The sequence below is a fragment of the Pseudopodoces humilis genome, chromosome 30 (genome assembly GCF_049639895.1).
Source record: "Pseudopodoces humilis isolate 2021_Gansu_Grassland_sample_001 chromosome 30, ASM4963989v1, whole genome shotgun sequence".
Classification (NCBI taxonomy): Eukaryota; Metazoa; Chordata; class Aves; order Passeriformes; family Paridae; genus Pseudopodoces; species Pseudopodoces humilis.
Window position 1 is genome coordinate 3,198,731 of NC_142229.1, and position 13,204 is coordinate 3,211,934.

A 13,204-nucleotide genomic window follows, 5' to 3' on the forward strand; every position below is an offset into this window, starting at 1 on the left:
AGCCAGGGCCAGAAGAGGCTCTGAATGATTTAAGTGATTTAACATGCTGTGCATAGATCAATCTCACTCTCCCCTCCAGACATAGGTTTCCCTTTGTGGTTTGCTGTACACTTATTATATCCATCAATATCTAAGTAATTAAAATCCCCCATTATCTGAGTCCTGGCTCCCTTACAAACTCCTCATAAGCTATAAACTTGCTCATGATCAACCTCCCTAAAGTGTCTGGGAGTCTCCAGCCCCATCTCAGGGTCCCCAGGCTGTTGTTTCATTGTGAAGGTCCCACTGGAGCCATGGCCAATTCCAGTCTGAGCTGTGGCTGCTATTCCTCTCCCTGTGTTCCTGGTGCCAGGATTGTTCATTTCCAGCCCCATCTCTCTCCACTCACTGCTGAGTTTATCTCAGAGCAACTCCCCCAGCTCCTGCTTCACTTGTGCTGCTGGAGCAGAGTTTGGACCTGCTGCATTCCCAGGAGAGCCCAGGGGCTGCCGGGCTCCAAATGCCACATCCCAAACTCTGCCCTGCTGCAGAACCAATTGCTGCACCTTGGAAAGGCAGCAAGTCCCCAGTGTTGTCACACCTGTGTCCCAAATGTCCCCACACTGTGGTCAGGGACCATCCCAGGGCACTTCTGGGGGGACACTGCCTCGTGTCAGGCCCTGCTCGGGCTCCGTTCCTGCACACCTCAGCCACAGGTCTCTAAGCAATTTATTAATAACAACCAAGTTTGCCCTGTAATTCCCATTGGGAGGGATGTGAGAGCACGGAAGATAATTGCCTTCACCTTCTGGTGCTGCCACTTGCCCCAGAGCTGAGGCTCTGCCCGGAGCACCGCGTCCCTCGGAACACTCAGCCTGGCACAAACAGAGGGAATCTTATCTGCACCTGGGGAAGGGCTCAGCTCTGCACAGTAACTGCAGGCCAGATATGATTACAGACCATGACTCAAGGCAAAAAGTGCTAATTACAGCAAGGGGGAGGAGTGAGGAGCTGCTAAATTACACCTAATATGGAGAGGGAGAACAGATTGAGAAGCCACCACTGCTAAGAGGATGACACAGGGCTGGGAGATGGTGAAGTCTTCATTATCAGATAAAGGATGCCCAGAGAGACCTTTGGGAAGGGGGTTTATTTCCCTGAAATGCTTGGTGTCTGGCCAGTGTTTGTAAAACACCGCACTACTACAGCTGTTGGTAAATAAAGAAATCAGAGACCCAAACATTGGCACTAGAATAAAAATAGCTTAGTGTGGGGCAAACAAAGGGTAGGAAGGAGACACAGGCAGGTCCTGACAAAGATCTCACCATTCTTCTGCTGCCCAGTCAGGCTGGGAGCAGGTTTTGGCCAGTGCCTGCACGGGGGCACGTCACTGGTGCCACACTGAGGATATGCCAAGGCCTCTCAAATGCCTGTTTGCCAAGATAATCACCACAGCCCGCAGCTGCCAGAGCTGGCAAACAAGGGCAAACACTGATACTGGTGTCCCAGGAGGCACAGTGAACCTGTGAGGCAATCACCATCCGGCATCCCAGGAGCTCCAGTCAATCCCATTGCTTAGAAAAGAGAAAAAAAGAGACAAGGCACTGCTATTATTGCAGTGAGAGGCTGTGTCATGCTGGGCTCTGCAGCTAAATATATTCGGTGTTTACTGTAAGCAAGGACAGTGGGAAGCCTTCCCAAACAGCACAGGGGCTGCTCCTGTTTTTTCAGCTATCAATCACACCCAGCTCGAGCCGTTTTTATCCTGACACAAATGGAAAGTATTTTCCCAGTTTAATTTCTACTGATCAAAGAAACAATACTTCCTCAACAGAGAGGAGCCCCACAGCCCTGGGGAGGGAAAGAAGTCCCGAGGACACTGTTTGCCTGAGGGGACGTGGGACACAGCTCACAAGCAGATGGGGCATATCAGGACAGCACCCCACCAGCCCAGGGGCAGCTGGCCCAGCTGTTATTCCTTTCTCTTCCCCAATTAATTTGCCAAACAAGAAACTTGGTGTTTTACCGTGTGCCTGCCAAATGCAGTGCCAGGAGCACCTTGACACTGCCCCAGGGTGTGCAGACCCCGTCTGATGCACCAGCATCCTCCTCCCCAGCTGCTGCCATGACGAGAGACGCCTGCAGAGGGGCAGGATTTTGGGGTCAGATATCTGTTTACTTTCTCTGTAAGATTTCCCTAAACAGCATTGGAAAGTTCTCCTCCCACGAAGCTCGTTGTGGCCGGAACTGATTCAGCTTTCTGCACACGGGGTCCTGGACATGAGCTCACTGGCCTCAGCTACTTCACGTCACACTCAGCTCTGTTTACTGACAGACCACACATTTTATTTCTATCTGTGCCCATCAGAGTGGTGTGAGCAGGGCTCCCAATGCATCCCCTGATCCTTGGCTCCCTCAGTCCAACACAGACCCTTGTGACGGGCAGATTCTCCCCTCAAGGCAGACACAAAGTCAAATCGGATTTACTTCTCCCAGGCGGGTGCAAACAACTCCAGAGCACAAAGTGCTGCCTGGGCTTTTGGTTCAGCCCCAAAGCACCGAGGGCTCAGAGCCACCAGAGCTCAGGCTCACCATCAGCACTTTGCTGCTCAGCCAGACCCTGCCAGGACTGCAGAGCACAGCTTGCTATACACACAGCATCACCCCTCTCCCCTCCCCTCCCACACAGACCTAAAATCTACTGGCAGCTCTAAACTGGTTCTTTTTTGTCTGAACTGCTGCATAAATAACCCAAGAGACAGCCTGAAGCCCCCGCATACTGACACCTGACAGCGAGTCAAGGGCAGATCTCAAGAACAAAGACAAAGCTGCCATGTAAACAAGGCATTGGTGGGGAAACATCTCGGAGGCATTGCTGTGAGAGTTAAATACGTCTGAGAGCAGCGGCTGTCAGCGGGCTGCTACCCATGTCGAGGTCACAGCACTTGGGCTGGTGGCTCTGACTGGGGCAGGACACAAGGGAAAGAATTCTGTGCCCTACAGAGCAGGTCTGTGCCCCACAGATGATTCAGGGTTTGTGGGATCCTCCCTGCTCCAGTTCTGCCCAGCTCAGACCTGTGGCAGGTGACACTGCTCTGGTGCCTGGAACTGCCAGCCTTGCCTGGCTTTACAGCTCTGCCGCTGCTCTTTGAGCAGGGCTGACGTGTGCAGCTGGAGCCACTTTTCTGGGGAAAACAATCACTGGCAAAAGTTCAGTTACTGCCCATAATCCAGCAGCAGCTGCAGTGCCCTGGGGACAGCCAGAGCCCAGGCACAAATGACACCCACGGAGCAGCTCCTGTCCCCCCACAGCAGAAGGAGCACAGCCAGCCCCAGCTGAAGTGGGCAGGATCTGCAGCAGGGCCCCAGCATGCAGAAAGTACCCCCAGACACCCAGACACAGCCAGCAGCCCCTGGGGCTCAGGCATGGCCACAGGGATGGGAAGGGGATCACAGAAACTGCTTTTCTAGCAGCTACAAAGAGCCAGAAGTTGCTGGGCCACCAGAGACGGTGGTAGGAGCCAAACACCATCTGTTCTCTCCCAGGAACTCTTTTGTTAGTGGAGAAATGAGCTACAAGGCTGATAACTCCACACCACCAAGCTCATCTCCCAGACGATCAACGCAGCATTGACTCCCTGATAATTCTCCAGGGATGCAGCTTTGCTGTTTCCCTCGCTCCCTTCCCGGTTTTCTCTCTCAGTGTTACTCAGCTTCACATACCCAAACCTCGGCTGTTCCTCTCCAAAACAGCCAGGTCAGGAGCTCCCTCTGCCACATCCCACTTGGCTTTCACACTAAATTAAGGAACCGAAAACTAAATTCTGCCCTAGAAGCCTGTCCCTCTGACCTTGGACCTGGCTTAGCTCTTTGAACACGAAGCCAGTGTTTCCCAGGCTGGACCTTGCAGGCACAGAGGTCGCCCAGGCTCTCGCTTGTGCCAAGCCCGAGACAGAGCCGGGAGCCTTTGGTGTCCCCCCTGCCCCTCTCGCTGACCCCGCTGCCTCGGGAGGAGCTCTGGGCACCGCAGACCCGGCACCCGAGCAGCCCCAAGGCACAAAGGCACATCCTGCAGCAGAGGAAGCGGCTGCAGAGCGATGGAGCCCGGGGATCGGGGCACTGCGGCGCCGCTTCGTGCGACAATGGCCCGGCACAGCCCTCGGCACAGCCCCGCAGAGGATTTCCCGTCAGCCCGTCCCTCCGACCGCTTCATTCACACAATGAAAGCCTGCCAGCTGCAGCCACGGCTCCTCGGGACCTCCAGGAACATCAAACAGGAAACGGCACACAAGGAAAAGCGTTGTTCGTGCTCCAAACTTTCATTCCTGACCTGGGAGGAAGATGCTGAAGCCAGGATATTCAAATACTTTCCCTGGCTCCCATGGGAATAGCAGGACATGGCGAGCGGGGTGGCACGAGCGACGGGCTGGTCCATCTCGGGGTGCTGGTCCATCTCGGGGTGCTGGTCCATCTCGGGGTGCTGCTCCATCTCACAGTGCTGGTCCATCTCGGGGTGCTGGTCCATCTCGGGGTGCTGGTCCATCTCGGGGTGCTGGTCCATCTCCCTGTGCTGGTCCATCTCCCTGTGCTGCTCCATCTCACAGTGCTGCTCCATCTCCCTGTGCTGCTCCATCTCCCTGTGCTGGTCCATCTCCCTGTGCTGGTCCATCTCCCTGTGCTGGTCCATCTCGGGGTGCTGCTCCATCTCCCTGTGCTGGTCCATCTCGGGGTGCTGCTCCATCTCCCTGTGCTGCTCCATCTCCCTGTGCTGCTCCATCTCCCTGTGCTGGTCCATCTCAGGGTGCTGGTCCATCTCGGGGTGCTGGTCCATCTCAGGGTGCTGGTCCATCTCGGGGTGCTGGTCCATCTCCCTGTGCTGCTCCATCTCCCTGTGCTGCTCCATCTCCCTGTGCTGCTCCATCTCCCTGTGCTGGTCCTGCTGGCACGTGCTCCCACCTGACGAATTTATCCCACTTCAGCTCCCACCCTGCCCCACGCTCCAGGCATTGCATCCCCACAGACACGGCTCTTCTTCTTGTGACCCTGCTCTGGCTGGCAACCTTCCACTGTATTTCAGGAATGATCTCCCTTGACATGTGGGGAGCACCACAGCCAGCGTTTCTCTTTGCAAGATGGTTTTCACAAGTCCCAAGCACCAGGAGAATGCACCTGTGGTTTCCTTACACAGTGAGCCCTTGCCTCCCCACACCCTCCAGTCCCCTGGGGCAGCAAGCACCCACACCAGATGTGTCCTCAGCTCTGCTTTGCTGTGTGCAGGGCTTCTTCCAAGGGGTTCTGCCTGGTAAAAGTGCCAGAAGTTTCTGTTTCTCTTCTGTTTCTTACAGGCGTGATTTACTTACTGTAGCTAGCTATCCTGTTATGTCCTGCACTGCATTATTAACTTGGTGATTGTACATTTAGCAGAGAATTTATGAGAAATGAGGAGACATTCATTATCAGTAACACCACAGACTTTACTCTTATATGGTCTCTGTGCACGGAGCTTGGCCCAGCCAGCACCCACCCAGCTCCAGCCATTCCCTGGGCTGCTCTGCACAATCCTGGGGCTGCTCTGCACACTTCTGGGGCTGCATTCCCCTCACTTAGGCCAGTCCTTATTTTTTCCCCTATTAAAATATTTTCTGATGGAATTTAACTGGCTTAATTGTGCAATCATGCCTTCTGTTGTCTGAAAACCAGTATGTTTTCCCTGTTTTCAGGCAGGGAGCTGTGTGAGGATTGTCTGAGACATATCTGTGCTTCCCAGCAACAGAACTGCAACAGAAATGCCCTTAAAATACCCTCCTTATCCTGAACCACTGACCTGGGGACAAATATCCGCTCCTTCCTGTACCTCTGAAGTGGGGACAAGTACCTGCCCTGTCCTGACCACAGGAGGAGTCACAAGGAATGGAGATGGCCAAGTGAAGCTCTTGGGGTTTGTGAGCAAAGGCTACAGCATCCTGCCGTGAGATTTGGACAAGTGTTCCCAGATGTTCTATTAAAGAAACAACAAGCACAGAAAAGCCCAAGCAACGGCCAAACAAACAGAAATTTCAGGTGGAGGCCCAGAGGCACACAAGCCCCACTGGAAAGAGGCTGTAGGCAGGCTGGAGCCAGGGCAGGCACTGCCATTTGCACAACCTGGATGTCTGACAACCTCCCAGGAATTTGGATTCCAAGAGCAACACAACGAAGCAGCTCCTCCTTGACCTTAGAGCCATGCCACAGCTGTCTCTGCAGAGCCCTCCACCTTGGACACCTTTCCTCCTTGGAAGCCTTTCCCAGCAGACAGGGCCATTTCTGGCTCCTAAGAAGGGCTGAGGTTCCCCAGCTGAAGGCTGGTGGCAGCCGTGAAGTTCCAGATTATGGAAGCCAGGGAAAGGATGGGAAGAGCAGAGATGGCTGGAGGCTCCTGGATATTTCCCATTCTTAGGTTTTCACTGAATGACCTGAAGACAAAGCAAATATCTAAATCTATCTAGATGATCATCATCTATCTATCTATCTATCTATCTATCTATCTATCTATCTATCTATCTATCTATCTATCTATCTATCTATCTATCTATCTATCCATCCATCCATCTATCTATCTATTTAGCTAGCTATTATATCTCACAGGTATCACAGGATATTCTGAGTGTAACTTTCTGAATGTCCCATGCCTGGCTGAGAAGGATGCTCCACGGGGCTGCTGCATCCTCTGATCCCAAATGGGTGTCACAGACAGAGCAGGCTTTGGCAGCAGCCCGTGGAGGGAAAGCTATGCAAAACATGCCCCAGGGGACTGCCAGGCATGCCGGATTACCTTCTTTGGAGTGGTTTGGGAGGTTATATTAAGGCAAAGCAAGTTCTCTGCAAGAGTTTGTGGTGCTGGCACTGGTGGCCCCAGCTGGCCCAGCACCCAGGGCAGCCCCAGGCTCCCTCCACTCCTGCCCCAGAGCTGCCAGCTCCAGCTCCCTGGCCAGTGCTGGGGCTTTCCTGCCAGCAGAACCCCCTGCACCCCTTGCAGCCCGAGCCTGTCACACCAGGAGAGGCAGAGCACAATTAGAGATGTGGCTGTGCCTCTCTGCAGATGCTGGGGATGGGAATTAATCCTCCCATTAGCGGGTGAAACGGAGCATTTGCGTCTCACAAAGCAATTACACAATAATAGCAGGAGAACGATGACAGAAATCACATCTTCTCTGAAGTTGCTCTCCAATCCAACACATGAATAATTCCTCCTAGGCATTACTGGGAAAGCAGTATTAAAAGACCCATATAAACAAAAATTACTGGAAAAAAAGACGAGACATGCTTCATCGCTCTGTCAGAGCCAAGCACAACTAAATTTATACAAAGTGGGCAGGGAAGCTTGAAGGGGCAAAGACATTTGTTACTGCTCTGTGTGAGATGAGCTCACAAGGAACGCGTGCTTGATCTTGGCAGCTTTCTGATGTCTTACTCCTAAAGCATCAGCTTTAGTCTCGGTTTCCATGGCAGATACTTTTCTGAGCTTGTATCTTCCACAGATATTGCTAATTTATGCTGTCAGCCACATCTCTGCAAATACCTGCAGAGTGATTCCATGTGCAGTGGGAGTGGTGAAAACAAGGCGCACGTGAACCTGCCTCAGCTCTTGTTTTTTACCAGGGGACAGAAAAGGGTTTGTTTTCTTCAGCCAGAAGATTTTGGCTGATCTTCTGGCACTGAATTTTGCTGCAAGTACCCTGACACTCTGTTATCTGTCCTGTGAAGCAAATCACTTTCAGCATTTCATCTGGACACGTGTTTCAGGCAGGTTTTCCCCCGCTGCTCGGGACAGCTCTGAGCAGGAAGGGTGGGGCAGCACATGTGGCCCTGCTTCCTTCTGCTCCCCCATCACATTTCATGTTAGCAGAGTCTATAAACCACGAGATCTTTCCCAGGCAGAGATCCAGCCACACCAAACCTGTCCTATTTTCAGGGTGGATTTATCAGCCCTGCAAATGTTGCAGCTGATGAATTGGTCTCACCAATTTGGCAGCACAATGGCAAGGTGAGAGGCTGCATGTCTGGCTTTGCAAAGCTGTTTTTATACACTGAAGCACAGAACATCCAGGACACACAAAAGAAGTCGTGAAAAATGTGTAACAAGTATCTCACACAATGCCAGAAGCACGGGAAGTGGTGGCATGTGCAGAGAGAGCTCATGCAGGAGCAAAGTCCTGGCAGCAGTGGGGAAGTCCGTGTCCTGGCAGGATACGGTGACTGCAGGGTTCGGGGCTGTTGCAGGACGTGCCCAGCAGCACCAATGGGTGCGTCCCAGTTCCCAGGTAGGCAAGTGGCCAGACACTGAAATGAGACCACTCCCTCTCCTCAGGATAGAAGCCTGGCAAGTCCTGGCCAGCTGGAAGTTGATCTGAGCCCGGAAGGAGCTGGACTCGCCAGTCATTCTGGGGCCCAGGCAGCCACCTGCCCTGCTTGCACTTCACCTGGTGAGCAACAATTCCCAGCTAATCCCCTTCTCCTTCTGAGCCAGCACAAACATCTATACCTGGGCTTCAGGTGAGTTCAGCTCCTCACTGGCTTCCACTGGAGGGGGTGTATGGCTCAGACATAACCTCTCCCTCAGTCTAAACTGAAGTTTTAAAGTGGAATTAAGAGCATCTGGGTGATGTTTCTTTAGATCTGTTCTTCGGTGTTGTCAGAGGTAATTTCTGCAGCTCTCTGGTAAAAAGGAAAGCCCCTGGTCCGAGTGGGATGGGGACAGAGGTTGTTCCTAGAGTCTTTCAGCAAGGGTGACTAACAGGGTCAGCAACAACAGTAAACAAACTTCTAGTTTTCCAAACAGAGCCTCTGCAGCATCCGGCTGCTTTAAAACATTAACCAAAATACACTTACCTCTGGCTCCTGGCCTTAAGTGACTTTTGAGCCCACAGCTATTCTGGGCCAGACTTGACAGGTGTCTGAGCCCAGCAGGAGCTGGGTCAGAGCCCTGTCCGCTGGGTATCTCAAGTGAGAAGGGACCCATAAGGGTCACTGAGTCCAGCTCCCTGCTCCTCACAAGAGCCAAAACTAACCCATATGACTAAGAGAGAGTCCTCCCAGCCCAAGGGCTTGTCATTGTCCAAGGGTGGTGTGGAGAGCACACACTCTTTTTGGAGCAGAGGTGAGTTTTCTTTCCAGCACTAATGAGCATTAAATTTAAGCAAGAGGACACTGCAGGCAGGAGCAGGGCAGTGAACTGAGTTCTCCGTCCCCCCCTGGGACCATTGCCATGTGCAGCTGGGCAGCTGAGGGTGTAACACGCAGAGAAGTCACCCCAGAGGATGTAATGGATCACCTGCCTTTGGGACAGCACTTGTCAGAAACTGCAGCTCTGTGCACTAAAGATGAGTTGCATCTGCTGGGAAGGAGCAGAAAGGAGCTCATGCCCAGACAGGAGAAGTCTGGCAGTGTTTGCAGTGGAGACTCCAGCCTCTTGCTAGCATTGCAACAGTCCTCACCTGGAGTTTTACCTGTTTATGGTACGATACATGGTGCACGCAGTGCTTTTCCCATGCAGCAAGGGCAGGAGTGGAGTTCGGGCTATGCTGGCTCAGGTCCCACAGCGATGGTTGAAGCCTGGTCTGTGATGGGTAAAGGAAAAAAAAAGCCATTTCCGTGGCAGAAGCAGAGAGAACTTTTCATCTGGTCCGCACGACAGGAAAGTTGGCAACTTAAATGTTAAACTTGCCTGTGACTGTTGGGTGTTGACATCATCGTGATCTCACCGCTGTAACCGGAGCCCTCCAGCTTTTCCTCCAGCCTGCCTTTAAAAACCAGTCCTGGAGGCAGCACAGCACCCGTTCCTCCGACTGGCGCAGGACCCACATCGATGAAAGCGAAGCCGAGCTCCAGCGCTCCAGCCATGTCCACATCACTGCGGGTGAGCCCCTCTGTCCACGGCTACCGCTTCGACACCGCCCTGCGCAAGAAAGCCGCGGCCAACATCTTCGAGAGCATCAACGAGGCGTCCCTGCAGAAACTCTTCAAAAACTCCGGGGACAAGAAGGCGGAGGAGAGAGCCAAGATAATCCTCGCCACCGACCAGGACATGGAGGAGAAAACGAGAGCTCTAATGGCACTAAAGCAGAGGAGAAAAGACAAACTGCTCCAGTTTCTGACATTTCGGAAATACTCCATTAAAGTTCACTGAACTGGCAGAGGGAGCAGAAATGGAGAACATTTGGTTACGGGACTGTTCGTGACCTCCTGCCGCACGCAGCGTGCTCCGCTGCCCCGTGGGCCTGGGGACCTGCCAGGCCACGCACAGGGCTCCAGCCCTGCCACGAACTGCAGCTGGCAGCGGCATCGGTGCCCGTGGGACATCGGTGTCTGTGGGACATCGGTGCCCGTGGGACATCGGTGTCTGTGGGACATCGGTGTCTGTGGGACATCAGTGCCCGTGGGACATCGGTGTCTGTGGGACATGGCAGTGGCAGATCAGTGCCCGTGGGACATCGGTGCCCGTGGGACATCGGTGTCTGTGGGACATCAGTGCCTGTGGGACATGGCAGTGGCACATCAGTGCCCGTGACACACGGCTGTGGCACATCAGTGCCCGTGGGACACGGCTGTGGCACATCAGTGCCCGTGGCACACGGCTGTGGCACATCAGTGCCCGTGGCACGTCGCTGTGGGCAGCAGACTGGTGGCCAGAGGCTCCCAGGGACAGCAGCTCCCTGCTGGAGGCAGAGCAGCCCTCGGGCAGCCGTGGGACGGAGCTGGGGGAGCCCACACACCCCGCTGTGACTCGGGACTGTCTTGATGGACTTGGTGCTCACGGAGCCGGTGCTTTGCCTGCTCAGCCTCGTTTCCTTACAGCATTTCCTTACAGCCTGAGCCCGTGCAGAGCCCCGCTGCTCTGGACACCCAGCAGCTGCTGCCCACGGTCACTTTGCATCATGAAATGCACCCAAAAGCGTGGGTTCAGCCACCCGGGCACGCATCCAGAGACACTCTGCACAAATGAACCTTTCCTTCCCAAGCTGTATGTGTGCAGTAAAAGTCGTTTGCACAGAAGCAATAATAATGACAGATTTCCCTGAATTTACTGTGAAGTTCCCTAATATTGTGTTCACTTACCACTAACTCTAAAAATCTAAATATAATAACTACAGTTCTTCTCTGTGTAGGTTACAGTCACTATTAGATGAGTATTTACTTCACAGCAATATTTTATGACAATGTTATTATTATCTCGACTATAATTTATTGCATACAGTGATGTGAAAACTAATAAATTATGAAGTAAATATAAATGATCTTGTCTGAAATGCTCAGTTGTCCTGCAGTGGTGGGGTTAGATGTTTTTTCACAAAGGGAGCAGACTACCTGCATCTCTCCTTTATGCCCCAGGTATGGCTTTGGCAGCGCATTCTCAGGACGTGGAGCAGCCCCTGGCTCCCCCATGGCCCCACTTGGCAGCCTCAGCTTGGCCCACATTTGCTGTGGCAGAAAGGCCTCACCAAAGTCATTGTTAATCAACCCAAATATCAGTTTCCCCTCTGCATCTTCTGCAATGAGGAAAGAAAGGTGTAGAAAATGGTTTGGGGCCGGGGTGGGGAGCACAGCTCATCAGCCTCTGACATTTCTGCAGAGAAGGAACCTGGGCTTGACTCCTTATCACCCAAAGAAACAGAAGTAAATTATGAAGTTTTGGCAGCAGAATGGGACTGTTTTTCTGCAGGTTATGCTGTACTATCATGATAGACGATGCTGAAAGTACTTAAAAATAGCAAAGACTGGTTATTTATAAGTCTGTCCTCTAATAACCTGATGGTTTAGATAAAAACATTCCCATGACTCTGCTTAGAGCAACAAAGATAAAGCAGTTTGGAAGAGTGATAGCCCAGCTACAGTTTTTTTGACTACAGTAAGAACTCCAAATTGCCAATAAGTCAGGGAGACTGGAAATAATCTTTTAAGTCACATAATATAATGGGCAATTACAATTTTTATAGCTGGAGTGGGATGCACGGTGATTTCCCCTCCCAGGAAGACCAGAGAGTAAACTGGTTTGGGATGAAGCTGTTTGAAAGCGCTTCCAAAGGCTTTTCAGAACTCTCTTGCTCAGAAAAATCTGTCTCAGAGCAGGTTTGCTGCAGAGGAAGTTGCCAGTTTTCCAGCATTTGACCTCTTCCAGAGCAGCATCCCACGCTGGCTGCAGCTGCTGCAGGCGCTGGTGACACATCCCCACAAACCATGCACAGCGCCAAAAATTGCCTCAAATGGGCTGTTTCCAAAAGAACAGGGCCACTCAGTGCCTGCCCACAGCCCAGCCCTGGGCACACAGCCCCTCTGGGCCCCAGGGATGTCACACAGCTCCTCCTGCCTCGGGGGCAGCTCCTCCTGTGACAAACACTTCCAGCAGAAGCCAGTGGGGCAAGGAGCCCTAAGCCCACCTCCCTCTGGGGCATGTTACCTGCCAGGACCTGACCAGCCTGCTGCTAAGGATGCTCTGAGAACACCCTGCAGGGACCAGCTCTTCACCATCCTGCTGCTTCCCTGGGCCTGCTGCTGGGGCTTTGCTCCCTGCTCCCCTGTCCTGCATCCTTGAGGTGTCCACAATGCACCCCCTGTGCCAGGGCCAATGCTGGATTTGGCAGAGCCTTGTCACTCTCTGAGCCCCCAAAAGCAAACTCAGGTCCCCAGTGCCACCCGGGCAGCCCGGGCTCTCAACTGTCAACAGCCCTTCCCTGAATGAAGGAAGCAAATTTGGCAGAAGCCATGCTCGTGGCAGACTGAAATCAACAGCCACTGAAGTGCTGCTGGCACGTCCCAGGATTGCCCAGTCAGTCCTGTTCACAACATCTGCATCACACAGCTGATAACATCTGCTGGCTTGGGGACTTTATAATCCCTTTTGTCTCATTACATTGAAATTATGAGCCCAAGTGGTATCCCTGATAAATAAAGGCCACTTACTAAGAAGTTATGTGATTATTGGATATTTAGAGTGCAAGAAGGGCAGGTCACCCGGCAGTGCTGTCACAGGGCAGAGCTGTCACCCGCAGTGGCAGCAGGACAGGGCGGTGCCGGTGCTGCAGACTCGGCGCCTGTGGCCGGCGCACGCCGCGCTCGGGCCAGCCTGGCTGCACCCCGGCCAGCCACAGCCCCATTGTCAGCATCCCCACACAACAAACAGAGGAAAAGGCTGTTCAAGGAGCTTCCTCCCTCCAGGAGCCAGGCGTTTCCATTAATTCTTCTCCATGAG

General features: G+C 53.0%; 1 protein-coding gene across 1 annotated transcript; it reads left to right on the forward strand.

The window, feature by feature from the left end:
* The first annotated feature begins 8,613 nt into the window (after positions 1–8,613).
* Positions 8,614–11,252, forward strand: TCIM (transcriptional and immune response regulator). The gene has a single exon (XM_014259611.2). It carries the CDS (start codon positions 9,824–9,826, stop codon positions 10,142–10,144), a length of 321 nt encoding a protein of 106 aa, XP_014115086.2. The 5' UTR covers positions 8,614–9,823; the 3' UTR covers positions 10,145–11,252.
* The last annotated feature ends 1,952 nt before the right edge of the window (positions 11,253–13,204 follow it).